The sequence below is a fragment of the Molothrus ater genome, chromosome 21, assembly GCF_012460135.2.
Source record: "Molothrus ater isolate BHLD 08-10-18 breed brown headed cowbird chromosome 21, BPBGC_Mater_1.1, whole genome shotgun sequence".
NCBI lineage: Eukaryota > Metazoa > Chordata > Aves > Passeriformes > Icteridae > Molothrus > Molothrus ater.
Window position 1 is genome coordinate 5,297,756 of NC_050498.2, and position 27,709 is coordinate 5,325,464.

Here is a 27,709-nt window from a genome sequence, read left to right on the forward strand (position 1 = left end):
CCTCCCCGGCACTCGCAGAAATAAGAAGAGATCCGAGATCCTCCCCTTCCCCATCCCGACCCCAAAACGCCCCGGAGCGGGGGGACCCACCCCCTCCCAGGGCGTTCCCATCTGAGTTCCCGTCCGTGCTCTCCCCCGCTGCCAGGTCCATCCTCAGCATCCCCCGGGGCTCCTTTGCACCTCGCCGCTGGTCCCGTCCCTCCTGGGGGCGCAGGCGGCACGGAGGGGGCAGAGCTGGGCTGTCGGGGGCTGCCGGGGGGGCTCAGAAGCCGGCGCTCTCCGAGCTGCTGCGGCTGTTGTAGCTGGGGCTGCGGCTGGGGCTGCGGGAGCGGCTGGGGGGGCTGCGAGTCCGGCTGCGGCTGCGGCTGGAGCTGTAGCTGTCGTAGCTGCGGCTGCGGCTCCGGCTGTACGAGTAGGTGCTCAGCGAGCTGGAGGACGAGGGGCTGGGCCGGTAGTAGGGGATGGGACGCTTGCGGGCGCTGCAAATGGAAAAGGGAAACTGAGTCAGGCCCCCCCCCCGCGGCCGCTCCGGGAAGGGGGTTCGGCGCTGGAGCCCCGGCACGGCCAAGCATTGAGCCAGGGCAGCCAAGCATCCCAGAGGCCGCGCGTCAGTATGCGGCCACCCGGCATCACCTCCCCTTCCATCCATCCATCCATCCGTCCGTCCGTCCATCCATCCATCCCTCCATCCCTCTCCTCCTCCCCTGCCCCCTCCCCCGGGGTGTTAGTCCTGGATTAGGCAGCGTCGAGGGCAGAAAGTGAGCAGGTTAATGTGGCTTTTGTGTTTCCCAGACACCAAAGATTGAAAGCTGCTGAAAAAGAGACGTTTGGGATTAGCGGGAGGCGAGCTGCAGCCCGCCGGCGCCTGAGGATGAGGAGGGACACGGGAGGCACGGGGACAGTGGGGTGGGGGGACACAGGGGGCAGCGACATCGGGAGTCGGCCCCTTGTCCCTTCTCCCAGCCTGGTGTTAGTGGGACCAGAGAGTGGCTGGGTGCTGGGGGTGTGAGGAGACACAGAGGGGTCCAGGAGGAAGAGGAGGAGGAAGAGGAAGAGGAGGAGGAGGAGGAAGGGGGAAGGTTACCCTGGGAGCCAGGCTGGCGGCGATGCTCTCCGGGAGGGACCTTGGGATGAAATGGAAAAGGAGAAGTTGGCATCACTGAGGTAGGACCACATGGTGGAGGGTTTGATGGGAGCTGGGGACAGGAACTGGGGCTTCTGGCTGGGCTCTGGGGCAGGCAAGGGGGGCTGGGGGTGTTTCCCTGGCTGCCCCCTCCCTGCAGCATCCTCTACACCTCACAGAAATGGCTCTGCTCCTCCTGAACCCCGAGCAGAGCAGGGTCTGCCACCCCCAGCCCCCCAAGGATGGTGATGGGATGAGGTGAACAATCCCCACAGGGACCATGGGCTGTGTTCTCCAGCCGAGACCTGCCAGCTCTCTGGGGACATCCTGGGAAAACCTGGATGGAGCAGGAGGGATGGAAACCAGACAATGGCACCTGGGTTGGGCTGGGAGCAGCTTTCCCAGCCCATTCTCTTTCCAGGGCATCCATCAGGGAGAACTGTGGGGAGCTCTAACACATGGGCTCTGCAGTGCTCCTCCTGTCCTTTCTCCTGTCCTCCCTCCTGACAACTCCAGTCCTGCCCAGGCAAAACAAAATCCCTCCCACAGGGAGGCAGATTTCTGAAAATCCAGCCCCCCTTGATCACCCAGCTGATAGTGGGAGAGACAAATAGGTCAGGAAGGAGGTAATCTGGGCTGGGCACAGCCCCGCCGCCAGTGCTGCATCTTAACGAGGTGCTACATATGCACACAGTGTTTTGTCTGGCACGAAATATTGCCTGTCTTACAGCTCAGGATCCTGAGGCAATAGGATCCCAAGGAGGAGAAACCAGCTTTTGGAGGGCAGGAGAGACGTGATTGCAGACGTGAGCACTGCTGGAATATGCGCAGCGGATTAAAATTAATTCCTGTTTTCATGCCTTGAAATAGGAAGAGATCAGAAGGTCACAGCATTGGAGGCAGTCTGGTTACCCATCTGTCTGGGCCAGCTGATTCACCCAGCCATCCTCAGAGCTATCTGTGCATCCACAGAGCTGCTGCTGTCCATTTGTGTGTCCATCCATCCATCCATCCATCCATCCATCCATCCATCCATCCATCTGTATGTCCATCCATCTGTGTGTCCATCCATTCGTCTGTCCGTCCGTCTGTCAGTCCATCTATCTGTATGTGCATCCATCCATCCATCCATCCATCCATCCATCCCTCCATCCATCCATCCATCCATCCATCCATCCATCCATCCATCCATCCATCCATCCATCCATCCATCCATCCATCCATCCATCCATCCATCCATCCATCTGCCCACCCAGGCACCCTTTGGGGTCAGCTGGCATCAGAGCCCAGCCCTGTGGCAGTGGCAGTGGCAGTGTCACGGTCAGTGGCAGTGTCAGAGTCAGTGGCTGTGGCAGTGGCAGAGCCTTTGCCCAGTGCCAGGACACACCTGGTGATCCTCCTGGGCTCCATGAAGCTGGGGGAGTCGCGTCTCCTCTTCCTGATGGGGGAGTAGCTCCTGGAGCGGCGCCGGGGGCGGGCGGGATCGGGGTCACCGTGACGTGTTCGGGGCTCGTTGTCCTTCTCTCTACAGCCCGGGGAGGAGGAGGAGAAGGGTCAGGCAATGGGCTGGGGTCCCGTGTGGGACGCAGGGACACCGTGTAACAGCAGTCACTGCCCGGATGTCACTCCCACCTGGGGCTGGCGTTTCCAGTGTGACCAGCAATGACATATCCCCTCCCCGAGTGCCAGGGCAGCCGGGACCGCCCTGAGCCGCGACGCCCTCTGAGCCCCCTGGCACCCGCGGTGTCCCCGTGCCCCTGTCCCCTCGGGCCTGACCTGCTGGCTGGCTTTTTCGGCGAGGGCGAGCGGGAGCGGCTGCGTGCTGCTCTCTTCTCCCGGGAGCGGGAGCGGGACTTGGAGAGGGAACCACTGGAGCTCCAGGAGCTGCTGCGCTGGCCCGGGCTGGGGGACGGGCTCTTCCTCCGCTCCGAGGCGTGCCGGGAGTGCTTGGCTGACGACTCCGAGCTGCTGTTGGGCCGGCCCCGGTGGTGCCGCTCCTTCACCCTGTGACGGCAGATGCCAGCACCGCCTCGCACCTGTCCTGGCTGGCAGGGTGTCCCCACCCCAGCCAGGGACCCCAGGTTCACATAAGGAACACTTCATGACACCAGTTTTTGTCTGGGCTACATCCCTGACTGTAAAGCACAGGGTTTCCATTTGCTTGGCATCCCGCATCCTGTGGGATGCTGTAATCCCCTGCTGCCATCCAGGCACTGCCCTTCGCAGTGGGATAATGCCTCGCAGGGATGATCCTTCCCACAGTGCTACCATTGACCCACTGTGGCTCTTCCCTGTCCCCATCCCTATCCCCTATCACCATCCCCGAGTCTGTCCCCATCCCCATTCCCATCTCCAACTCGTCCTCATTGCCATCCCCATTCCTGTCCCTTTCCCATCCCTATTCCCACTCCCATCCCTTGAGCATCCCTACCCAGCCCCGCTCCCCAGGGCTTTGCCCGGATGGATTTAAGGGATTGCAGGGAGCCGCACCCCAAACATCCGAGCCCAGCTCTCGTATCCCGGCAGGGATGACAGGAGCCCATCCCGGGCACTCCCTTACTTCTTGCCGTGCGCGCCGTGGTTCCTGTCGGGGCCGGCGGGCGGGTGGTAGGGGTGGGAGCCGGCCGAGCCCTCCGAGTCGCTGCTGGAGCCGGCGGGGCTGAGCGGCGGCGGCGGCGGCTCCCGGGGGCCCGGGGGTCGCCCCTTGCTCTGGCCGCGGTGTCGGGACGGCGGCGAGGCACTGCGGGAGCGATGCCGGTGGCCGTGCTTGGCCCGCTCCGGCGTGGGCGACCGGGGGCTGCGGGCGCCGTGTCGGCCGCCCCGGGTGCGGGGGGACGGCGGCTCCGTCCTGCCGTGAGCCCGCGGAGAGGGGGACGCCGAGGCCGGCCTCTGGCAAGGGGGGGAGAGAGAGAGAAAGAAGGAGGGAGAGGAGGAAGGGGGGAAGGAGAGAAGAAAGAAGGAGAAAGGGGATTTTAACGGGGGGGCGCCGGGCCGGGGGCGCAGATCACAACGTCAATGCACATCGCATAAGGCAGGCTACACAGACGCTACTCTGCACCTTCCTCTCGCCCTCAACAACGTGGGTCATGCAAACCTCCGCATGCAAAACGCCAAAAAAATAGAACTCAACTTAAATCGTAATAAAAACCCAAAGGAAGGGGTGGGATGGGAGGAAAAGAAATAAATCCAAGAAAGCCCCAAGTCGTCGGGGAGGGAAAGCTTGAAGGGAAAGAAACAAACACCCCCTCCCTCCACCCCAAAAAACACCTGGAGAGGGGATAAAGCAAACCCTGGTGCCCGCCCGCCCCGACCAAGAAAGGGGAAGGGAAAAGGGGGATAAAACCCAAACGAAGGAAGGAAAATGGGGGGAAAATTAAAAAAAAAAAAAAAAAAAGAAAATATGAGAGGAGGGAAGGTGGGGCAGTGGGGGAGAGTAAATCAGACTGAGCCGAGGGGAAAGGGTCGAACCAAAGAGGGCTGGAGGTGATGGGGTCTGCTCACACAGAGGCATGCACATATATAGAGATATATGTTCTGATACGTGTAGATTTTATCAATAGTACGGCTTTCGGCTTAAAACAAATCCAGAAACGAGGAAAAAACGGCACAGAGCGACAATGGAGGGCAAGGCAGGGGAGGGGGCCGGGGGGACGAGAAGGCATAAAAGAAACCAACAAAAAAGAAAGAAGAAAAACCATCCAAATCAAATCAATTTAAAAAAAATAATAAAAATAAATAAATAAAAAACAAAGCAGAACTTCACAAATGTCCTCGTTACTGAGATAAACGAATGTCTCTGAGCTCTTCCTGGGACACGCATTGAGCTGTTAGCTGTGACTCTGCAGGGAACTGCTAAGTCCTCATCAGCACTCAACACAGACTTTGCTTTCTGCTTCCTTTTTTTTTTTATTTTTTTCCATTATATGCTTTTTTTTTTTTTTAAGTCCCTCTTGGTTAACATCCACTTACCAAAAAAGTGGCATTTCCTCCTTTAGTAGGTAAGGTATGAAGAGAAGGGAAAAGCGGGGCAATATAAGTGCATCATTAGATTCACAAAAATGCAAGAGAGAAAGAAAGAGCGAGAGAAGGAGGAGAGACAGAGACAGAGCCAGAGAGAGGAGAAATAAAACAAACCAACTCACTTCTCCTACAGGGAGGGGAAACCTTGGGCCACCACCGTGGCCAAGCCCTGAGCACTGAGACCTCAAGGGATTTTGCCCAGCCCTGAGGCTCCCAAATATCTCAGCTCCTCTGAGCCACAAACGCTGCCTGGGTGTTTCCCCCATCTTTGCAAACACCATGAGACCAAAAAGATGGGTGGAAACAGCTCCTGTAACACCAGTCCTGCCCAAGCTGGCAAACCCCAGCTCAGGGGCCTTTGGGGTCTCCTTCCCCCCAGCCACAGAGCAGTGCCAGGTCCCTGAGAATCCCTGGGAGGGTGAATCCTGCACAGGGCATGGCTGAGTCCAGCCGAGGGGGTTCAGGGACATTGGGGTGGTGCCAGGATTGTGCCACCACACCCAGGGCTGGTGACCCCAGTTCCTCACCATCCCCTTGCCCCAAATACACCAGTGAATGGTCAGTGAATCCTTGAGGCTGAGGTTCTCTCCACCCATCCCCCTGTGTTCTCAATGCCACTTTTCTCCCCCCAAAAAAGAAGGGGGCAGGGTGAAGGGCTGGGATTCTGGGGACCACTACAAAGATGCTGCAAAAGGGACACGAAGCTTTTTTTTTATTAAAAACCAGCTGCTGTTGCAATGGCTGCAGCGAGGGGGAGGCTGGCAGTGACCATCAGCCCTGCAAGGATCTGCTCCAGGGGGATCAGCAGCCCCAGAGAGGGGGATCAGGGGAGCCCATGCCCAGCCCCACATCCCAGGAGAGGAACATTAAAGCAGAGAAGATGATGAAGAAGAAGAAGAGGACGATGAAGAGATAAAGAGAGGGGGTTCCTCTCTACCAGGGTGGCATTTTGGCACTGGCTGGCCAGGCCATGGGCTCAGGCTGTGGGATGCAGGGCTCCCACCCAAACCCTGGAGTCTCCTGCCCTGGCGTGCAGAAAGGCAGCAAAGGTAAAAGCATCTCCAATAAACCCAAATTGCCAAAGAGGGAATTTCCCTCAGTCTAAGAGGGAAAACACACACTGGGCACCTGTGGGGATGGAACAGCCAGGGCAGGGATGCTGTCACCTGCCCCTCACAGACTGGGATGTCCTGGACCTGTCTCTCTCCACGCAGGAAGAATTAAACCTTTCCCTACTGCAGCCTCCCTCAGTATTTTCCCTGAGCTGGGTTTTTCCCCCTGAAGAGGGGCTAAACCCACACATCTCCCCAGATTTCTCATTTCCTGCCCCATCCATCCACCCAAAACCCCCTGTGCCCACTTCTACCCGTGTCCACTGCCCCTATTTCTCCCTAAATATCTTCACCTTCATTTAATGGGAGATTGAAAGGGAACGGCCGTGCTCGGCCCCTGAATGGAAAGGAACACAAATTCAGAGGGCTGAAAGACACAGAAATGCATTCTACCGACAGCACGAGGAGACGGGGAAGAGAAAAGGGGGGAAGAAAGAAAAAAATATTACGTGGACAGGGCAAAAAAAAATATATATATAAAAAAAAGAACGAAAGAGAAGAGCATGGCTTTGCAGCTAACTGGGGAAAACCATACAAATAAAAAAAAAATTATATATAGCCACCAAAAAGAGACAAAATGAGAGACAGAGAAGGGGAGTGAGAAAGAAAGAGAAAGAAAGTCAGAAAGAAAGAGAAAATAACATTAAATCAAGCTACGGTGCTTTTCAACAGGCTCATCTGCAGAAGTGAACGTGCAGAGGTGGACAAAATACCTACCTTTGGAATTGGCAGTGACAGGAATGCAATAATAAAAAAAGAAAACAATAATCTCCACATTTGGAGGGCAGAATGGGAAAAAGACAAGGACTCTTTAGTACGGCGATCCAGACCCCTCGGCTAATCCCGTTTGCTTTGCTTAGAATTTTTAAAATTATTTTTAAAATTGGTCTCTTTAGCTTCTAATTTTTTATTCTCTTTTTTAAAAATGTTTGTTTGTTTGTTTGTTTGTTTGTTTAATTGGGAGGCTGCGGCCGGCCGCCGAGCGGGGGGGCCGCGGGTGGGGGTGGCTGGCTGGTGTCTGTAACCCGATCAGGCTGCGGTTCAGTCTTTAAAAGTCGCTCTATAACATGGCCAAGTCCCGGGTAACATGCAGGGAGGGCGATGGATGGAGGTGGGACACGGCGAGGGATGTCGGGTGGTGTTGGCCCAAAGAAAACCGGAGAAAGAGAAGGGCTGGAGGGTGCGTGTGGGCGAGGAGGAGGAGGAGAGACCCAGGAGGAAGGCTGGGAAGGCAGCAGGGATGGATGGAGACAGGACCGGGTATTTAAAAGGGAAGGCAACGCCGCGCAGCGCCCCGGGACACCCCTGGCGGCTCTGGGGGTGCTGGGGTGGGCACGGCTGAGCCCGGAGCTTTTGGGGGGGTCTGCGGGAGGTGGGGAGGGGGCTGGGGACTCATCCTGTCGGGATGCAGGGTGCGGGATAGCCCCGCACCCAGCGGCCTCATCCTGCAGCCGGGCAGGAAAAGCTCGCCACGGCAGCAGGATCCAGCCGAGGAGAGCAATTTGAGGAGGAAAAGGGCAATTCGCTCCTTTGCGGTGTAGAGCTGCTGGGTTCTCTTCCCTTTTAAATTCCTTGTTCAAAATATAGAAAATGGAAATACAATGTTCAGCGGCCGTAAATATTTAGAAAACACATCGGGTTTTTGGTTTTGTTTTGTTGTTGTTTTTTTTTTTTCTTCTCCACATTAACACACACAAAAGCAAAAAATTCTAGAACAACACGACGACGACGGGGTGGGGGGAAATAAAAATAAGAGAAATATATATCGTTTGCATTTCTGTACATCACAAGGGAAAAGAAAATAAATCATGAGAAAGGAAACTAAAACAAGGGGGCGGGGAAAAAAGCACGTTTCATTGCCCTTCCCTCCCCCTCGTCCCTGCTTCTGCTGAGCAAGAAATGGAAGTGTATATTACCGTTTGGGTTTTTTTCAAATGGGAGGCTAAAGAAAAACACAGATGGGATTAAAAAGAAAAAAAAATAAAAAATAGAAACCAGAGAGAGAAAGAAAGAGAGAGAGAGAGAGAGAGAGAGAGAGAGAGAGAGAAAGTTGTTGGAGAAAAGTCCCGCTGGTGCCGGGGAGCCAAGGGAGCTCGACGGCCTGGGCGATGCTGGGGTGGGCAGGGGGAGAGCGGGGCCAGCCGGGCCCCCGGGGGCGGCGCCTCGGCACCCGACCCGCCCCACGCCCCCGCCGGAACCACAGGAAAGAAGAAAGCAGAGAGGTGCCCCGAGAGCTGGGCAGGGTGCTGGCTGCTGCTGGGGGTGCTGGGCTGGGCAGGGTGAAGGGGACGTGGGTGTGCACCCCGTTTGCTGGGGTACCCCTGGCCCTGCAGGTGTTGGGGTGTCAGCGTTGGTGCTGCCAGCCCAGGACCTCACCTGTGGGAATAAAGATCCCTGGGGCAAATGGGGACCTGTGTGGGCTCCATCAGTGGAGTGTCCGGCTTTCACTCAGCCCCCCTTAGCCAAAGCAGGCTCCTCACCATGCCAGCACTGGTTGAACTGTGGCTGGATCCCTGGGCCCACTGGGTTAGGGCTTTGCCCCACTCAGCAAGGGAGCAGCCCCCAAGGTTTCACCAAGATTTTCACCTGGGGATGCTGAGGCAGAGCTGGGGATGCTCAGCTCTGATGTCACCTGCCATGGGGACCTCAGTGTCCTAAAATCTGAGCATCCAACATCAAATCCCCTCCAAACCCTAACTTGGTCAGACTGGGTGTTGGAGTCCTGAGCACTGGTGCTGGCCCTTGGCACTAGGGAGAGTTGGGGTTGGTGGGCAAACAAGAATTTTCCTGCCTTGGCCATTTCTTGGCTGCCTGGGATCAATCTCAGGGAGGTGCTGAGCCCAGTGGTGACCCTGGCAGGTGATGCTGGCCTGCCAAGCCATCATCCGGGGGGGTGACATCCGCAGGACGACCTGTGGCTTTGGGACAGGGATGACCTGTTGGCTGCCCTGATCCCTGCCTCAGGGCGACAGGGCTGGCTCCCCCAGGGAGATCGTGCACCCAGCGCGGGGTCGGTGAGTGCTGGGAGGGTGCAACCTGCACCCCGCATCTCCCCGGTGTGCTCCGGTTGGGCGGGGCGGGGAGCCGAGCGAGTGGGGAAGGAGGGCAGAGGAGAGCAGGGGGGCAGTCCTGTGGAGGGAGGAGGGGAGGGAAGCGAAGAGTGATCCAAGAAAAGCCTACGTACATCCGAGGGCTCCGGGAGCGGGGCGCCGTGGCTGTGGCGGCCGTTCTGGGCGCTGCCCTTGTGCCCGTTCTGGTGCGGCGAGGCCGAGCGCTGGGGCGAGGGCGAGGACGGGCTGCGGCTGGAGCGGGCGCTGCTGCCCTTGGGGCCATCCTGCCGGCGCTTGGGGCTCACCCTGAGGGCAACAGCACCGTCAGCTGCCGGCACCCCCGGCCCCGAGCCCGGCCCCGCCCTTGGCCCGGCTCCGCCAGAGCCGCAGGCTGCAGCCCAGGCTTTGTCGAAGCCAGAAATGGGGTGAGAATCGGTGCTTTGTGCTGTCTTTAGCTAAAAATTGAAACCCCGTCTGCGGACCATGTTCCCAAACCTTCCAGAGATGCTGCAGCACCATCCCACTCCCCTCTATAGCTGTCTCAGGGATGTCTCTGCCACCTGCCTTTACCCTCCATCCCCTGGGGTCCTCATCCCTGGGACTCCCCTGCCACCTGCCCTCTGCCCTCCATCCCCAAGGGTCCCCATATGTGGGACATCTCTGTCACCCACCTTCTGCCCTCCATCCCCCAGGGTCCTCATCCCTGGGACTCCTCTGTCACCTGCCCTCTGCCCTCCATCCCCAAGGGCACCCATCTTCTGGGACACCTCTGTCTCCCACCTCCCTGCCCTCTACTACATAAGAGTGTCCATCCCAAGGACATCTCTGTCCCTGCCCTCTCCCCCACGGGCTCCCATTGCGGAGGCTGGGGGTGGCTGTGCTGGTGGGGACGGGGGTCCCGGGCTGTCCCTTACCTGCCCGGGGATTTGGAGCCGCTGTCGTCGGAGGAGAGCGAGGCGCTGTGGGAGCTGCAGGAGCTGCGGCGGTGCGAGCGCCAGGCCGGGGACTCGCTGCGGGACCTGCGGAGAGGGCGGCCGGGGCCGAGGGACAGGCTGAGCGGCCGCGGGGGACACGCAGGGACACAGAGAGCCCCGCTGCCCCCGCCAGCCCGCCCCTCACCTCTTGCGCTCTTTGTTTTTCTCTTTCCGTTTGTTCTTGGGGCTTCGAGACCTGCGGGAAGAGCCGAAAGCTGCAGACGTGGGAGCGGGGGCAGCACCTGGGGGTGGCTTTCCCAGCCCCCCAGAGACACCGAAGCTGTGGGAGGAGTGAGGGGAAGGACCTTCCTGGTCTGGAGCTGGGCTCCATTGAGGTTCAAAGCGTGGTGGGGATCCCAGATGGATCTGGGGGGACTGTGGGGTGGGTCAGTGCAGGTTGGTGGGACCAGGCAGGAGAAAAATGGGGGACTGGCTCTGCTCAGCATCCTCAGGGCTTGAGCCCATTGTCACCCCCCCAGTTGTTTTGCCCTGTGCCCTCTCTGGCACCCTTTGTGTGCTTTTCACTCCTTTCACCTTAAAATAGCAGTGTTGGCAGAGGGCATCTGCAGAGCAGGGCAACAGTCAAGGTTTGCCCCGGCCATGGCTGCCTGGGATCCCCCCTCCTCCCCTGGGGGACTTTTGGGGCCCCACAGTCAGCCAGGGTGGCCTTGTGCCATACCCAGGGCAGAGGACACAGAGCAGTGTCCAGCTATGGGGTGAGGAGGCTCATCATGATGGGCAGAAGAGAGGGGACAGCAGGAGGGCAGCACACAGCGGGTCCCTGGCAGGGGAAGCTGGCAGCTGGTGGCAGTGAGGCGGCTCCTGGTGGCTGTCACTCTTACCTGTGTCTTCTCTTTTTTCGTGACCCTGACTCAGACCTAAGGGATGAAGAGGAGGCAGAGATGAAGGAGATTACACTGATCTGGCCGGGGGGAGCAAAGGCTGGGCAGTTTCCAAGCATGGGGACAGGGGGGTGGCCCCGAGGTGGGCTGCTGGATGGGGCAGGTGACAGTGGCTGTGAGGAGGTGATGGCCCCATGAAAAGTCATCAGAGTCCACCCCTATCCACTTCTAAATCCCACCCCAACCCAAGGGCCTGAGCAGCTCCAACCAGCCCCTCTGTCCCCAGCCACCCCTGCTGTCCCCAGCCTGCTGTCATGTCCATCCTACCTGTCACGTCTGTGTTTCTTTCCAGTCTTCTTTTTCTTTTCCTTGCGGATGGGCGAAGAGCTGTCACAGCTAGAGGGAAAGTGGGTGCCCTTGAGCAGGGAGCAAGGGACTCCCCAGCCTCTTCCCCCTGGCCCAGGGGAGCCTGGTCCCACCACCCCCAGCCACGTTGCTTCCCCTGGACCATCCCATGGGATGCATGAACATCACATGGCAGTTATTTCCTGGGGGATTTGGGCTGGGGGACAGAAAGGTCAGCCTCCTTTGGCAGAAGGGCTCTGGCTGCCTTCAGTTATGGAATGCCCAAATCCTGCTGTGTCTCATTGCCACCTCGTGGGCTCTACTGCCTCCAGCAGGAGACAAGGTGGCCCATTCCTAGGGGGATTTCAGAGGGGGACAGTGGGTGGCAGAGGCCTGTCTGTGCCCAGTGGCCTTGCAAGCCCAGAGGGGACCCCACAGCCCACCCAGCCCAGTGGTCACTCACCTGCGCTCTGAGCCGGGTTTCCTCTTTTTGCTGCCATGGGAAAGGCAGAGAAGAAAGGGACATTAGGGACAGCAGTGCTAAGTGGTGAGCTTTTGGGTAGATGGACCCTTCACAGAGCCATATCCTGCCTGGTGCAGTGCCCTGTGGCAGTGAGCTCCTTCCCCAGATGGACCAGGCAAGGTCCCAGCAGTGCATGCAGTAGGTGTGTGCACACGTGTGTGTTGCAGTATCAGTACATGCAGATGCATTGCACCTCTTAAGGGTGCACATTCAGGGATGTACTGTCCCCCAAAGTGGGGTGACTTGCCCCTCCAGAGCCTGGCAAAGGGCTGAGCTGGGAGGTGAGCTGCCCTCCAGAGAGAGGGGACAGCACAGGGACAGGCGGGCACTCACCGGCTCCGGCGGTGACCTGATTTCTTCTTCTTTTTCTTCTTGGGTGGAGGAGAGGTGGAGCTGCTCGAGCGTCTTTTCAACCTGTGGGAGACAGCAGACAAGGCTGGGAAAAGAAGAAGGGACAGGCCCCTGGCCTCTGTGTCCCTGGATGGGTACCCTGTGCCCAGCAGGTCCCCAAAAGCCACGCAGACCTGTACTCGCGGTGGCCGCTGTCCTCGCGGTAGCACTCGGCCGAGCAGTCACACTGCAGCAGGCAGCCCTCTCCATAGGCAGGGTACTCCACCTCGTACTCCTCCCCATCTGCCCCGTGGTGGTTCTCTATCACACTGCCAGAGGAGGGAGAGCAGGATTAATTGGGGATCCCCATTCCCTGTTTCCCATCAGAGCAGCTGGGGCAGCCCCAGTGCAGCTACAGGGGTTGGGTGACATTGCCTCTGCCACAGCATCCCCAGGGGACCTTGGTCATGTCCCTTGATGTCCACACACAGCAAAGTCCCAGGGTGGAGGTCTGCTCAGGGTATTCCTGTGGCTCCAGTCCCTGCAGAGATCCCCACCAGGCTGGCACAGGGACACTGTGACACTCAGGCCACCATCTCCCCGCAGGGCCCAGCCTCAGCCTCGTTTGGGCCCCTTTTGGCTTTGCTCAAGTGCTGGGGCTGAGCAGGAGGCTGGCTCAGCCCAGGTGGGTTGCAGGGCTGGATAAGGGTGAGAGGAGCTGGCAGAAGACCAGCAGTGGAAATTTAGGTGGGAACTGCCCAGGCTGATCTGGGCTTTGAGGCCAGCATCCCCACAGTGCCACCAGCTCAGCACTGGAGCTTCAGGCAGGTAATGGTCAATGTCCCTCCTAGGCCAGGTGAAGAAGGGGTGGGGGGACATCGTGCCTAGAGCCATCAGGGTCTCTCTCTCTCTCTCCTGAGTGACTTCATCAGCATTAATTTTTCCCACTGCCATGGAAACCGGCATGAGGTTGCCATTGACTACCGGGGCTGTGGGCAGGGCTTGGTAGAGGCCTGGCAGCTGGACTAGGACAGTCTCAGGAGTCCCTGCCCAACCTCTTCCTGATGCCCCACCTCGCTGGGCTGGCTCTGCCATCAGCCCCAAGAGCAAAACCCACAGGGAGCCTCTCGTTTGCTCTTGGGGGATCTAGGACATCTCACCCATGGAGGGACAAGGACATCCAGGTGCACTGGAAGGAAACTTAAGAGATGTGGACAGGCATGGAGGGTACCCAGCACCACAGCAGCCCAGGTGTTTGCTTCCCAAGGGATATTTGCCCTCAGAAACCTGATGAAGGCTCCTCTGCCCTTCCCAGCCTGGAGGTGAGCAGTCAGCAATGCTGGTGGAGAAGTGCAGCCCCACAGCATCAGTCCCTTGGCAGCCTGGCCATTGCCTGAGAAAAGGGAAGCTCCCAGTCCCAGACTGCAGATCTGACAGAGGCACGTGTTGGCATCCCTGACCACAGGCAGGCCATGGGCTGTTTAACCTAATTAGAAATGCCTTGGACCGAAACTACGCACGAGGCACCCTCCCCTAACCACGGACGAGCGCTCAAGCAGGACTTGGGCTCCCTTCTGTGCCACCACCATGGCTGGCTGGGTCCTCTCCACATGACTCCTGATTTGGCCATGTCCCAAAGGTAGAATCAGCCTTTCAACCACCCACCCAACTGTGGGAAGGGGGAGAAAAGAGGCAAAGAGAGAAGGGAGCGGGGTTAATTCTCTGTGTGTGTCTCTGCTCTGTGAGCAGGCAGTGCTCCACGCCAGAGCCTGCTGCCAGCACCTCACCCATTAGCTGTGCTCAGCAGCTCAAGACCAGCCTTGTGCTGTTCCAATTATCCCTCCCTGCCCAGCACACACTTGCCTTTGTCTGCAATCCCACCAGCCTGTCCATCAAACCCTTCTCCTTGGGGACCAGGCTGTACCGAGCTGTGCACATGGAGACGGGAGCTGGGAGAGCACAAAGAGCAAAGCCAGGGACTCAGGTGGTCACAGCTCTGCTCCATGTCTCAGTTTTCCCTGGGGAGTTATGCAGATGATGCTGAGCCCTGGCATTGGCTCTGAAACAGGACCAGCTGGTTCAGGCTCACAGTCCTGGCAGCCAAGGACAGCACGGTAAAAGCCCAGAGCGTTGCTGGAGCAGGAGCAGCCCACGAGGTGTTCTGCTGAGCACTCTCCCAGCCGCCACCACAAGGGCTGAGGCTCTTTATTTAAAGCTTATTTAACCCCCTTGTCCAGCCTCTTCAAGCAGCAGAGACCTTTGGCATGCAGGATATCCTCCAGGAGCTCAGATCCCTGCTGCTTGAGGAGCCACCTCCTTTGGACCCAGCTCCTACCAGCCTCCTCAAGTGCCTCTGGCTTTGCTCTCCTCCGAGCAATCCTTTGCTGTGAGACTGCTCCTTCCAGCTCAGCACTATTATTTATAGCCCTGGGGCTAATCTTTAATGATTACCCTTCATTTTGCAAAACCAAGCCTGTAAAGGTGACAGCCAGGGCTGCCTGGGTAACTTGCAGGCACCTTTGGCTTCCCCGTGTGCTCGTTACTGTGCTGGCCCTAACGAGCCTGCCAGGAAGATGCCCTGGAGATGACTCCTGCCCCCACAGGCGAAGGCCACTTGTTAACACCTCAGGCATGATGCTCAGTGACCCGGGCAGGATGGTTTCCCCCATGCCTTGTTTTTTCCTGCCTGGAGGAGAAGGATCCTGAATGTTTCACACTGTTCCAAGCCCATGAGCCCCCATCCAGGCAGGGCACAGCCATGTCCCTGTGTCCCACCCTGCCTGGCGTGCCAGCAGAGTGGTGTGAGGGAGGCTCTCCCTGCTGCCATGGCTTCCCTGCCTCCCCCCTCGCCCTGATTTCCTGACCCTAATGAAGCATTAATATTCAGTGAACCTGAAGCATCTATTCCTGTCCCAAGTGACCTGGTTTCCAGGCTGATGGATGGTGCACGCCAGGCCAGCCATGCTGCCTGGGCCATTAAGCATTGCACTGATAAATCATCATCAAGCCAGGCTGGACCCTGGTGATGCAGGGAACAGTCCAGTGCAGGGCAGGAGCAGCAACTGGCATGTCCCCAGCAGGAGCTGGGCTGCTTTGGACACCAAACTGAGCCCTAAGCCCCCTTCTAGGGCAGATGCAGCCCCCCAGGACAAGGCACTGTGAGGAGTGATTAGAAGCAGAGGAACAGCACAGGATCTCCTTGGAGGAGCTTCTTCCACGGGGTCCCTGCCCCTGGCTGGTGGAGTGAGCCAAGCTTTGAGAACTTCTGCACTTGGGTTTCATCCTCTGGGACAAGACCATTGCAATGCTGGCCTCTGCACAGCACCCAGAGGTCTCCAAACGACCAGTGCAGGACAACCTTTAACCTCTCCAGAGGTAGGACACTGCCTTAGAGAGGCAAAACCTGCCTCCAACTGACTGAGCAGCCAAGCAACTGACCAACCATCAAATGAAACAACAAACCAGCAAATCAACCAACAAACCATCAAATCAACAAATCAACCACCAGACATCAAATCACCAAATCAACCACCAACCAACCAACCAACCATCAAGTCAAACAAGCATTGACTCAAAGCCAACACCCATCCATCCATCCATCCATCCATCCATCCATCCATCCATCCATCCATCCATCCATCCATCCATCCTCCATCTCTTGATACCCTCTCCATGTCCATCCAGCTATCCAGTCATGCTAGATACACCCTCATCCACCCACCCACCTGCCCACTGGTGCTCAGAGGCAATCAGGGATGTGCCTCTCTGGGATGAGACACACAGATGGACCAACTGGAAGCTGCCTGACTTACATTTGGCGCCCGTGCTGGTCCTCCCTGGTGAGCACACCCTCCTTCTCCATCAGCATTTGCCGAAATGTCCCCACTTTCTGTCGGATCTCCTCTTCGGAGTACCTGGATGGGCAAAGAGTGGTCAGGGCTCCATGCTGGAGCATGGGCTCCCCATGGACCTGCTGAGGAACTCTACACCTTTGGAAGTGACACATGGCCCAAGGGGACAATCAAAAGGGGAGGTGGCATGGTGATAGTCATCAGGGCCTGGAGCACAGCAGGACCTCTGCTCAGTCCCCTGCCACCACTATCCATGTCCTCCTCTCTCTTGCCTGCTTCTCCCAGCAGTGCTTGGCAGAAGAAGAGACACCAAAAAAGAAAAGGATGACTATGAAGTTGCCATTCCCTGTGACCACCCCAGGCTTTGGGGAAAGTGCCCACCAAACCCTCTTGGCAGTGCCACCACTGCAGCCAGTGATTCTGGGGTTCCCTCCCAGCATCTCTGTCCCTTCATGAGCTCCCCCTGCTCATCCCCTGGTGCTGTGTGCCCTGAAAGCTGTGCCAGCTCTGCACTGCCGCTGAGCTGACTCAGGCGCCGCAGGGTTATTAACGAGAGACACTAATCATTGTGTCCTGGCATCTGAGAGCAGCCACTGCAAACACGGCACTCCTGCTGTCCCCGAGGTGTCCCTGCGAAGGGACAGGTGACAGCCCGGCCAGGTGGTCCTGTGCCACATCCCGTGGCTGCACAAGGGCACCTGGGTATCCTCCTCAACTAAAAACATCCCTACAGAGGGATGTAGTGGAGAGACCCACGATGCTTTTGACATCATCCCAGGGGAGAGGGTGAAGGGAGAGGGACATCATGTCACCACCACATTGCCACTCTGGGAGCGAAGGGGTCAGGCTCTGTGTGTGTCCCTGTGCTCAGCCACAGCCTCTAGAGGGGCTGCTCAAGGCCCACCCTCTCCATCACACCCCACCAGCATCACTGCCATGAGCCCAGAAAACTGGATGCCAGAGCCAGGCCTAGCCCTGCAGTCCCCCAGGATGGCACTTCACACAGCCCATGCTGGGGACAGTGATGCCCCTTGCAGTGCTCTGGGTGCCCTGGGTGAAGAAGGGCACGCGGCACCACCCACCCCTCCTGCAGTGTCCATGAAGGGGAGCAGCAAGGAGAGAGGAATTAATATTAACAAACTCATTTGCACTGAAAGGCTCTCGTTAACTCCCCAGCCACACTCCATACAGAGGAAGGCTCATAACAGGGTATGGAGGCAGCCTGGCTGCTTCCCCTCACCTTGTACCTGGGCATGGGGAGCCCCAAGACCCGGGTAGGACCCCCAAATGCTGCTCTGCTCCATTCCCTCGATGGCAGTGCACCCAGATGGGCAGAGTGGCCACCCCACAAGGATGGAGCTGACAGCCCTGGCCATCCCATGGACACCAGCCAGCCCACAGCAGCAGGAAGATGTCTGCCCAAGATCAGCATTTGCTGCAGCACATTAAGAACACGGCCGGTGCTCTTGGAGAGGGGACATGAGGCCAAACAGGAGGTGACAGATGGGCCACTGCGGCTGGGCCATTAGCAAATCTGTGGGGGGAGGCCAAGGGGAGGAACTCCCCACCACCTCCAGGGATGGAGGCAGGAGCACCACCAGCCCTTTCCCTCCTGCATTCCCCTGGTGCTGCTTATAACCCTGTAGGAGGGGGTTTGCTTTTGCATTTAACATATAGAATGGATTTGGGAAAGAAAGAAAATGTGCTGACACTTCTTTTCTGGACAAGGAATCCAGCCTGCAGGCAGGGAATAACTGTGCAGGCAGCCTGGAGCGAGTTACAGCACAGGCAGGAGGAGCCATCCTCCTTTAAGGAAACAAGGGAGTGCTTAAATCCCCTCTGCTGACACTCACATCCATCCTGGAGCTCTGCCCTCATCAACTACTCCCCCAAGGCCATGGCCAGGAGGCTGCCCCTGGTCCAGGCAGAAACCTCAGGGGTGCAAATCCCTTCTCATGGAACCCCCCTGGAAAGCCCCAGTGTGGAGGGGAAGAGCAGGCAGAGGATTAAGCAGGTTGACCAAGATTATTACTGTAATTATATTATCATTTCAGCGTATCACCATCATCAGTGTTATTAATAGCCTTAATAACAGCAAAGCAATTACAGCAATAACAACAATCCTGGTTGCAGTGCTGCTATTACCCATTGCAGTAATGCTACTACCAGTAGTAAGATCCCTACTAGGGCTCAGGAACCTGACAGGAGGCTCAGGGCTCCCCAAAGCGCCAGGTCAGCCTTATTTATTTCCATAATGACAAATTAGGCACAATCATTATTCCAGTCTGTGTGAGACAATTTAATTCTGGGTCACGCTTGCACTCTTAATGAAAGCCTTGGCGAAGCCTTCCCTCAATCCATTTTCCTTCTCCCCAGCTGATACCAGTCCCCATCTACCCAAGTGTGCCGAAGAATTTGCTCCATCCATCAGGTTTTAGAGAGCTGTCAGAGGGATCAGGATGTTTGCCTGCTGCCACAGACAGCACAGCCATGCCCAGCAGGGATGGGGCGCTCCTTTCTGGCCCCCCAATCCCTTCTGCCCGCCCAGAAAGGGATGTTCCCCAGCCCCTTGGGTTTTTCCCTATCCCTTTGTTTCCCAAGGGGAGAGCAAAGGCTGGGGAGCAGCTTGCAGTGGCCATGGCATTGGCAGGATGGGGACAGGGGGTCCTGTCACCCCAAAACTGGGGAGGAAAAGGAAAACAAGGCAAACTGAAGCTCTAAACCAGCCTCTCCAATGACTAAACCCTAGATTTCCTCTGGGATCTCACATCCCAGGCATGTGGGGAACAGGATGGGTGGCACTGATGACTTGTACATCCATGAGCAACTTCACTCCTCTTTCCTGCTTCAGCTTTCCCTGTAGGACAAGCTGGGAGCCCAAACTTCCAAGGAGGGCAGGTGGATGAACTCCTAGGCCTTTCCCACCACAGTCCAACCCACCAAAGCTGCTTGGTTCACCCAAAAAGGATTTATTTCCAAACACTTGCCACATGAATTTATTTTTTAAAGGGGAAGAACAAAGTGCAAGCAGGTCAAAAGGATCCCATCCCCAATGTCCCCATCACTCACCCCTGCTCCTCCATCATCTCCTGCAGCTCCATGCACTTCAGCTCCACGCGCCGCTTGCGCTCGTGGTCCAGGATTTCCCGGTGAGCCTTCTTCACCATGCTGGGCTCCACCAGCCTCACCTCCTCCTCACCCTTGTGCCACGTTCCTGAGGCACCGGGCTGGGGGAAGCCGTTGGAGGCCTCCTGGGGCGAAGGAACGTCAGCCCCATTGTTGTAGAGAGCCATGATTGCCTGGCAGGGAGAGAAAGAGTCAGGGTCAGCGCCTGCCCTGCTTCCCCTCTCACCCCCTGACAGTGAGGGGACCCTGCGAGGACCTGAGGGTAAAACCTTGCAAGCAGGTTGATGGGGACAGTGACTAGATGTCCCTCAAAAGCAAGGCTGGGGCTACTCATGTCATCATGACAAGAGGGCTGGCTCCTGGGAAAGAGAGGAGGATGCTCTGCTCCAGACTTGTACTGGAAAAACCTGGCAAGGGTGGGTCTGAGGGGCCCAAGACAGCAGCAGGACATGGACTCCATGAACCCCATTGTCAGCCAGTGGGGGTTTGGAGCAGGGACAGACATCTATCCTCACATTCCTCTAGGGACCCAAAGACCCCAGATGTCCCCTTGCATTTCCCAGCTGCACTGGCTGGTTTGGTTGCAGTGGTGGGACATCCTGATGTCTGGCTCAGGCAGCAAACACTTGCTGATGCTGTTGGGCCATGGCCTGGCATCCTCTGGCATAGCCCAGTGTGGGTTGCAAGGGGAGATGAGGATCCCCACCAGCCTCTGCCCCTCTGCCTTCTCCCTGCTCCTTCACCTTCACGTGTCTCTGCCTCCTCTTTTCACCACACAGTCAATGTGTCCTCACTTGGCTCCAAAAATAACCCCTGCAAGAGGACAACTGTTCCCAAGCAGCACTGCCATGCTGAGGCTCTGGCTGATGCTCCCTGAGCCTGAGGGAGGAGATGCTCCCAAATCTCCTGGATCAACCAGACAGACACAGCCCTGTCTCAGCACCCTCGGGCCATCGGCGCATGGCTGAGCACCCATTCCTTGCTGTCCCCATTTTCCTCCCCTGCCCAGCACTCCAGCCCTCTCCTGAGCATGGGATGCTCCCACTGGAGTTCTGCTGCCTTAACCACCAGCTCCACCAGGCTGCAGAGGCACCACCTTGCCTTTACATGGGCCCTGCACAAAGAGAAATGATCAGGAGCAAAGGCAGAGCATCCTGCCTCACTCTCCAAGCTGGATTTGGGCTTGGAGAAGCAGCTTTTGCCAGAAAGACACTTCTCTGAGGTGTTTCTATCCCAGGGATCCTGCTGGAGAAGGATGGGTGATGCCTGAATGTCATCTCCTAAGCAGGAAGCAGCCAATGGAGGCTGGCACACGCTGCCCATGGAGGATGGGGCAAACACTGGCCCAGGGAAGACGGAATCCCTAAGCCCAGCAGAAGCAGGAAGGGCAGATGGACCATGGACTCATCCTCACTGTTTCAAGCCCAGGAAAGGTTTGCCATTCCCAATGTGCCATTCCACCAGGATACCAGGCAGTTCAGAGCTTTCCATGACCAGGCCAGCTGGGACAGAGCCAGGGTGGGAATGCAGATCACTCATGAGAAGCTTTGATGAGGTTTCTTTGCTGTTTGAGAAGAGAAAATACCCTGGAGCCCTCCCTGGGATGGTGGAGCCAGAAGGTGTCTCCCACCCCACAGCATCCCCCCAGGACATCCCTGACTCTCCTGCTGCCTCTGGCTGCCCCACACAGTCATTTATCTCCTGATGAGCCTGCTCAGGGAGGACAGCAGCTGAGTGCTTAATTACAAGGCTTTTTTTTTTCTTTTTCCCCCCTCATTACTACCATGCAGAGAGGAGCCAGCAGCCTTTATTTCCACAGAGACACTGGTGCAGCAGGAGCCAGCCAGGGCTCTGCACTCTGGATGTTCATTCCTGAACCTCGAGGGTCCCCTGGTCCCCCCTTGCCTGCAGCACCCACATTTCAAACCCCATGATACCCCACAGCCCTGCTCAGCCCTCACTGCCCACCCTGAACCCAGCCCTCTCCATATCCCAGGATGGCTCCAGGCTGGAGAACAGAGAGATGCTGCTGAAAGAAAAACCTTGGGGGCTCCTCTCCCTCTGTTTCCCATCAGGACATGAAACCAAAAACCTGGAAGGAAGCTAGAGAAAGGGGGAAGCTCCCTGTATAGAAACCTTTCCCCACAGGGGAGGAGAGGGGAAAGGAGAGGATGCTTTCTGCAGCAGCCTCTGCTTGCTTGTCCCCAGTGGGAATTCATTTTATCCTGAGCCCAGCAGTGGATAAATTCATTGCTGAAAAACCGTGACAGTGTGTGGGATATGGAGCTGGGCAGGTAGATGGAGACAAACTGGCAGCTGGATGGGTACCTGTGAGAGAAGGCTGCATGGTGGGGGAGGCATGCAGGAAATGCTCCCTGAAATGCTCCCATCAAAAGGAGGGAGCTGGAGAAACCCCCTTACACCTGGGGCCAGGAAGGTGGAGCTGGCCTGGGGGTGGACATGGTGCTGCATGCCAGTGTCCCCTCAGCCTGGAGCAATGTTCACCGTGGGAGCTGCCACCAGCCCCTGCCTCAGCCACAGCACGGGCAGGGAAACAAAGGAACGGGGAAAACCCACCCACAACCCTCCCCCCAGCTCTCCAAAGGTGCTCCAGGCAAATCCCTGGGTGCCAAACAGAGCCAGCCCTACACTGCTGGTGACAATGGGGACGAGGCATCAGCGCAGGGCCCATGTCCCCCAGCTGGGTCTGTGCCCTCCCTGCCCCACAAGGAGAGTCCCAGTGATGCCCTGCACTCCAAGGGACAGCTCAGGGACACAGAGTGGCTGACACCACCACGACCTCAATCCATTGGCCTCCACACAGGGACCACCTGGTTCTGCCAGCACCAAAATCAGCACCAAACCCATCAGCACAGCCCTGGCCAAACAGCAGTGGTTTCCCACCAGGCTCAGAGCTACCCCGATAATAAAGATGATGGTTAAATATTTCATTATCTGCAGTAATTACCCACAAAACATCAATCACTGGCAGCCACTGCCTGGCTGCCTTGCCCAGAGGGAGACGAGGCAGCCTGGGGTGAGCTCTGTGTCTCCACACACTCCCAAAGGCTGCAGGATGTAGCTGGAGACAACTGCTGGCATCCATTGCCACCTCCCAGATTCCCTCACTGCCACCCAGGAGGGCCCAAACCCCCTGGCACCACGGGCTGGAGCTGCTGGGGAAACTCCTGAACAAATCCCTCTTTTCCCATATTAACCAGGCATTCACCCACGGATTTTGGGATCCTGATCCTCCTCCTACATGCCACCTTGGGCCTTGGGGAGGTCAATCCAGCTTTTCAGCTTGCAGGTGCTTTCTGATACCTGGATTAGAGCTTTTGGAAGTGTTCAGAGATGCCCCATACTCCATCCTCATCCTCATCCCTATCTTCAATCTCATCCTCAAATTCCATCCTCATACCCATCCTCCTCCTCCTCCTCATCATCCTGCCCATCCTCATCCCCATTCTCCATACCCCTCCCTATTCTCCGTTCTCCTCCATCCCCATATTCCATCTTCATCCCTCTTTTCCATTCTCCTCCTCCTCACCCTCCACCATCACCCTCCACCCCATCCCCAGGTCTTCTCTCCCTCTCTCCCTCCCCAGCCATGCTGAATCACAACCAGGGTGTGGAGGGCCTGGGCACCCTCAGTACCAGCTCAGAGACTGCCAGGACAGACAGAAGGACGGACACACTGCACTTTGCCCCTGTCACACAGCCAGGACAGGGGGTGCAAGGCCCAGCCTCGCCATCCTGCCCGGGTTTGGGGCTGCTGGTTTCCAGCCAAGCTCTGAATGGACTTCACTCCCTGTGGGCTGGGGTGGCCCGAGGATGGTCCCAACCCTGGGGCTGTCCCAGCTGGGCTTTGTCCAGCTCACAGGTCCAGAACTCCAGCCCGAAAGGAAAGAAGCAAAATGATGGGGAAAAGAGCGTTATTTCACGCTCTGGCCCTTCCCATCGGGCCATGCTGAGATCTCCCCGCCTGGGCCCCGCTGAGCCCCGGGCGCTGAGCAGCCGCCGCAGGGCCCTGCGGCCGTACTGCGGCTGGAGCGGCTTCCCGGGGGGAGCGGGGACGGCAGCGCGGAGCCGCCGGTGCCTGGAGGCTCTCCCGGGTGCCTGGAGGCTCTCCCGGGTGCCTGGAGGCTCTCCCGGCGTCTCTCCCTCGCTAGGGAAAGGCGGCAGCGGTCCCCGGGCGTGCTGCCCCCTCCCCGTGCCTCGCTGCTAATTAAAGCCGCCTCCGGCCGGCGCTCCATTAATTCTCGCCGCATCCAGCTGCACCAGCCGGGGCGGCCGTGAGCGCCCGGGATGCGGGCACGGGATGTGGGCACCGAGCCCAGCACGGAGGCTCCCTGGACCACTCGTGCTCTGAGCGTGCCAGAGCTCGGCCCCAACACGCCAGAGACAGCCCAGATGAGGTGAGGATGCTCCGCTCGCTCCAGAGGGGCTGAGAGGGGTGGTCCCCATGGTTCTCCCGCCTGTTGGGATCTCATCAGGACACACCACCAGCAAATGAAATCATAACCCTGTCCCCAGGCAGGCACAGCCCCATCCCAGGCTGCTCCCTATCTGTGCTCTGGCGACAGCTGGGAGAAAATATTTTTTTTCAAGACACAAAATATGCCAGAACACCACGGCCAGGCAGCCAGCCTCCTCTGAACACCCAGCTGGAGTTACAAAGAGGAAAAGTCCGGGGCTGCTGCCATTAATTGGGCTGACCTTCTCCGGAGCTGCCTTCCAGTGCCAAAAACTGTGAGTCAGACCTTCAAGAACGAGGGAAAAAGGCAAATGTAGCTTTAAAAGTGCAGCCATTCTGGGGCTCGTTAGCGCTGCCCTCCAGCCCCAAGGCATAGGGATGATGCCCCTGGGAAGGGACAGTGGGAACGGATTGGTGACAGCCGTCCCAGTGCTTCCATCCCTATTTCCCCAAGCCCAGGGCATCTTTTCCTACAGCTGCCTCAACAGAATTTGACACCTCACAGACTTAAAAGCAATTAGTAAAGAATATATGGATGCTGGCTGGGGGGTCAGGAGCTGCAGATGCATGTGTATACCTACGTCTGTGCAGATATATATATATATATATAAAAATACATATATATTTTAAAATAGATGAGGAGGCTGGTGGAGAAGCTAAACAGTTGCTAAGCAACTGGGCTCCTTCCTGGCTTGGGGATGTAGGGATGGGGGAGCCAGGATTGGGAACTGGTCCCACACTGGACAAGCATCACACAGGGGTGTGGGTCACAGAGATCCCCTGGAGACGATCCAGGGAAAAGGGCACAATGGAGGGTGAGGAGCCAGGATTAACTCCTGTCCCCAAAATGCTGCAGATGAAGCCCCCCCAGCCTGAACCCCTTGGGCTGTTGGCCATTGAGGAGCTCCATTCCCAGCTTTGGCTGGAGAAGAGCTGGTGGGAAAGGGGTCACCCCATACCAGGGAGGGAGCCCCACTCAGTGACCCCATTCCTGAATCAGGGACGAGGGAAAGGAGCAGCACATGCACGAGGTAACAGCAATCCCCCCATGCTGAGTGGAGAGGCAGCACATCCAGCTGATGGGTTTTCCTATGGGATCCCCAGCCCTGCATCCCTTTGGCCACACTTCCCTCATCCCCTTGGGAATGCCCTGTCAGACCTTCCCCAAACAGGAGGTGCTTAAACCAGGAATGGGGATGGAAAGGGGGAGCAGCCACCCCAGGTTTTGCACCTTTGGGGCCATTTGCTTTGCTGGGCAAGGAGTCAGGAGGAGGTACAGTCAGCTCGAGGCCCATCAGCCCTCTGAGGAAGGGGAGTAACAACACTACTACAAATAAAAGCAATTATTGAGCACATGGAGGAGCAGGGGGATGACTGTCACAATGAGGTCACCTTCCCCAACGGGGACACAAGCCTGGTGAACAACCCCTGGAGCTGAGCACTGCAGGCAGAGGGGGGTCACGGCCAGTGCAGGGGGAGCATCCAGCTGGGAATCCCCCCTAGACCCCCCTCCCGTGGCTGGCTGGGTGGTTGTGTAACGGGAGGAGCTATTCCGGGGTTTGAGCACATTATATAAGCCACGGGCCACCTGGCCGGGGAAAACGGGAGCTGGGAGACAGGAAGGAGGAGGAGGAGGAGGAGAAAGGGCTCTGGGGATTGGGGACCCCCATATCTGGCAGACCCTCAGCATAAGCATCAACCCCACAGGGTGACCTGCACCCCACAGGCATCCCCTGCCCAGAGATACAGGGTGAGCACCCTCTGCTCCCTCTTCCAGCAGCCTCCAGGACCTGCTGCACACACCCACCCACAATGGGATCTGGCTCCTGGGGCACAAGACCCTTTGTCCACAGGAAAAGCAGCATTTTCTTGGCACCAGAGACAAAGCCAACCAAGACCCCTGCACCCCTCTGCCTGGCAAAACCCTTGCTTGCCATTCCCAACAGTGACCAAGGACCAAAGGTTCCCTACAAATCGGCCCAATTTGAGGCTCTGAAAGCCCCCAACATTCCCTGCATGTGCTGTCAGGATGAGTCCTGGGACAGGGGGGCAGGTGGGAATTTGGGGGAAGCAGGTGAGACACAGAGGGTGGCACTGTGTGAGGCAGAGTGGGACAGAGCGATGACGATGTGTGTGTGGACACACACTGTCCCCAAAATCCCCCCCCAGCGGGGGTGTCCCTGTGCTCCTGCCAGAGGAGAATCCACATGCCAGGGCAAGGAGACCAGTGAGCATCTGCACCCTCAGAGAAGGTCCTTGACATTTGTCATCAACTTGAGACACCCCCAAATGCTGCCAGCTCCCAGGTGACCCCCACACAGCAGTGGGAGCGTAGGCAAACCAAGACACATCCAGTCTGAAATCTTGCTCTGAAGGGAATGAATGAACCTGTGTCCTCTGAAAGTCCCCCTGAGCCATGGCCTGACCCATCACCCCCAGCCCCCTGCAAGGCACAGCCTGGACATCCCTGGGGACAAAGCTGATCTGGGAAGGAGAAGCACAGAACACTCCCAAAAGACAAGCGCTTGAGTTGCTGCTGTGGCTCCCTGCTGCCAAGCCTTGCCCCCTTCTCCTTCCCTCGTGCAACACCCGCAGGGTTTGAAATCTCATCAGCCAAACCCTCCCCAGCACAGCCTGGGGGTCCACACAGCAGAAAGAGAGAGGGGCTTTGGGAACCTTGTCTCAGCCTTGTCTACCACCTATACCAGCATCTGCTGAGGGATCATCCCTGTCCCGTCCTTCCCAGCCAAAAACCTACTGCTGGGGGTCACCCACTGTCCCAGTCCCATCCTGGCTTCCCCCAGCATGGAAAAGAGGGATGTGGGTGCCCCCCAGCCACTCCCCCAGCACCAAGGAGCCCCTAGCACATCCCCGTCCCTGGAGGGACCCCCTGTACCCCAAAAAGCGCCTCATCTCCAGACTCCTCACGCCATCCCACACCCCCAGGAGCATCAAACCCCACAGGGGACACCCCTGGCACACCACTCCCAGTGGGGTCCCCAGCTGTCCCAGAACCCCCAATACCCCGCACGCCTTCCCCATCCCTTCCATCCATCGGGGTCCCTTTGCAGACCCCAATTCCCAGCCCCCTGCGGAGCACCGCACCCCCAAATCCCCATCACCGGGGACCGTCACCCGCCTGTCCCCAGCACCACCGGATGGGTGGGGGGGGGCTCCATCCTCCCGCATCCCCTGCACCTCCCAGCGGCCCCCTCATGCCCCGGCGCGGTCCCACCGCCCCCCGCCCCGCTCCTCTCCCTTCCCGGCCCCGCAGCCCCGGGCCCGGCCGCGCCTCACCTCGCCCCGCCGTCCCGCTGGGCCCGGCCCCGCTGGGTGGCTGTGGGCCGCGGTGGGTGCCGGGGGTGCCGGTGGGTGCCGGTGGGTGCCGGTGGGTGCCGGTGGGTGCCGGTGGGTGCCGGGGGTCCCGCCGGCCGCGGCCCCTCGGCGCGGCCCCGGCGCGGCCCCTGCTGAAGTGCTGGACAGCTCCGGCACACGGAGCCGCCCGACACAGAGCGCCGCCGCCGCGGGGGAGCGCGCCGCCACCGCCCGCAGCGCCGCCTGCCGGCCGGAGGGCGCCCTGCACCGCGCCGCGCAGCGCCGCTCCGGGAGCCCCGTCCGTACACAGAGCCCCGGCATTCCATAGATCCCGGTAATTCCATAAATCCCCCGTCCGTACACAGAGCCCCGGCATTCCATAGATCCCCGTAATTCCATAAATCCCCCGTCCGTACACAGAGCCCCGCCATTCCATAGATCCCGGTAATTCCATAGATCCCCCGTCCGTACACAGAGCCCCGGCATTCCATAGATCCCGGTAATTCCATAAATCCCCCGTCCGTACACAGAGCCCCGGCATTCCATAGATCCCGGTAATTCCATAGATCCCGGTAATTCCATAGATCCCCCGTCCTTACACAGAGCCCCGGCATTCCATAG

At 58.2% G+C, this 27,709-nt stretch overlaps 1 protein-coding gene across 1 annotated transcript; it reads right to left on the bottom strand.

The window, feature by feature from the left end:
• Positions 1-159: 159 nt before the first annotated feature.
• Positions 160-27,254, bottom strand: SRRM3 (serine/arginine repetitive matrix 3). The gene is made up of 15 exons (XM_036395190.2): positions 27,071-27,254; positions 19,240-19,469; positions 16,132-16,233; positions 12,514-12,648; positions 12,323-12,403; positions 11,930-11,959; positions 11,449-11,517; positions 11,122-11,157; positions 10,425-10,475; positions 10,220-10,324; positions 9,440-9,611; positions 3,684-4,012; positions 2,900-3,127; positions 2,511-2,648; positions 160-479 (listed from the first exon to the last, which is right to left on the bottom strand). The coding sequence occupies exons 2-15, from the start codon at positions 19,461-19,463 to the stop codon at positions 263-265; spliced, it is 1,917 nt and encodes a 638-aa protein (XP_036251083.1). The 5' UTR covers positions 19,464-19,469; positions 27,071-27,254; the 3' UTR covers positions 160-262.
• Between the last annotated feature and the right edge of the window lie 455 nt (positions 27,255-27,709).

Excerpts from the sequence above, each read along its gene's own strand:
- SRRM3 (XM_036395190.2), bottom strand. The coding sequence starts at position 19,463 with ATGGCTCTCTACAACAATGGGGCTGACGTTCCTTCGCCCCAGGAGGCC. Across the intron at positions 12,404-12,513 it reads AGCGGCCACCGCGAGTACAG|GTTGAAAAGACGCTCGAGCA; the intron begins GTCTGCGTGGCT and ends TGTCTCCCACAG. Across the intron at positions 11,518-11,929 it reads AAACCCGGCTCAGAGCGCAG|CTGTGACAGCTCTTCGCCCA; the intron begins GTGAGTGACCAC and ends CTTTCCCTCTAG.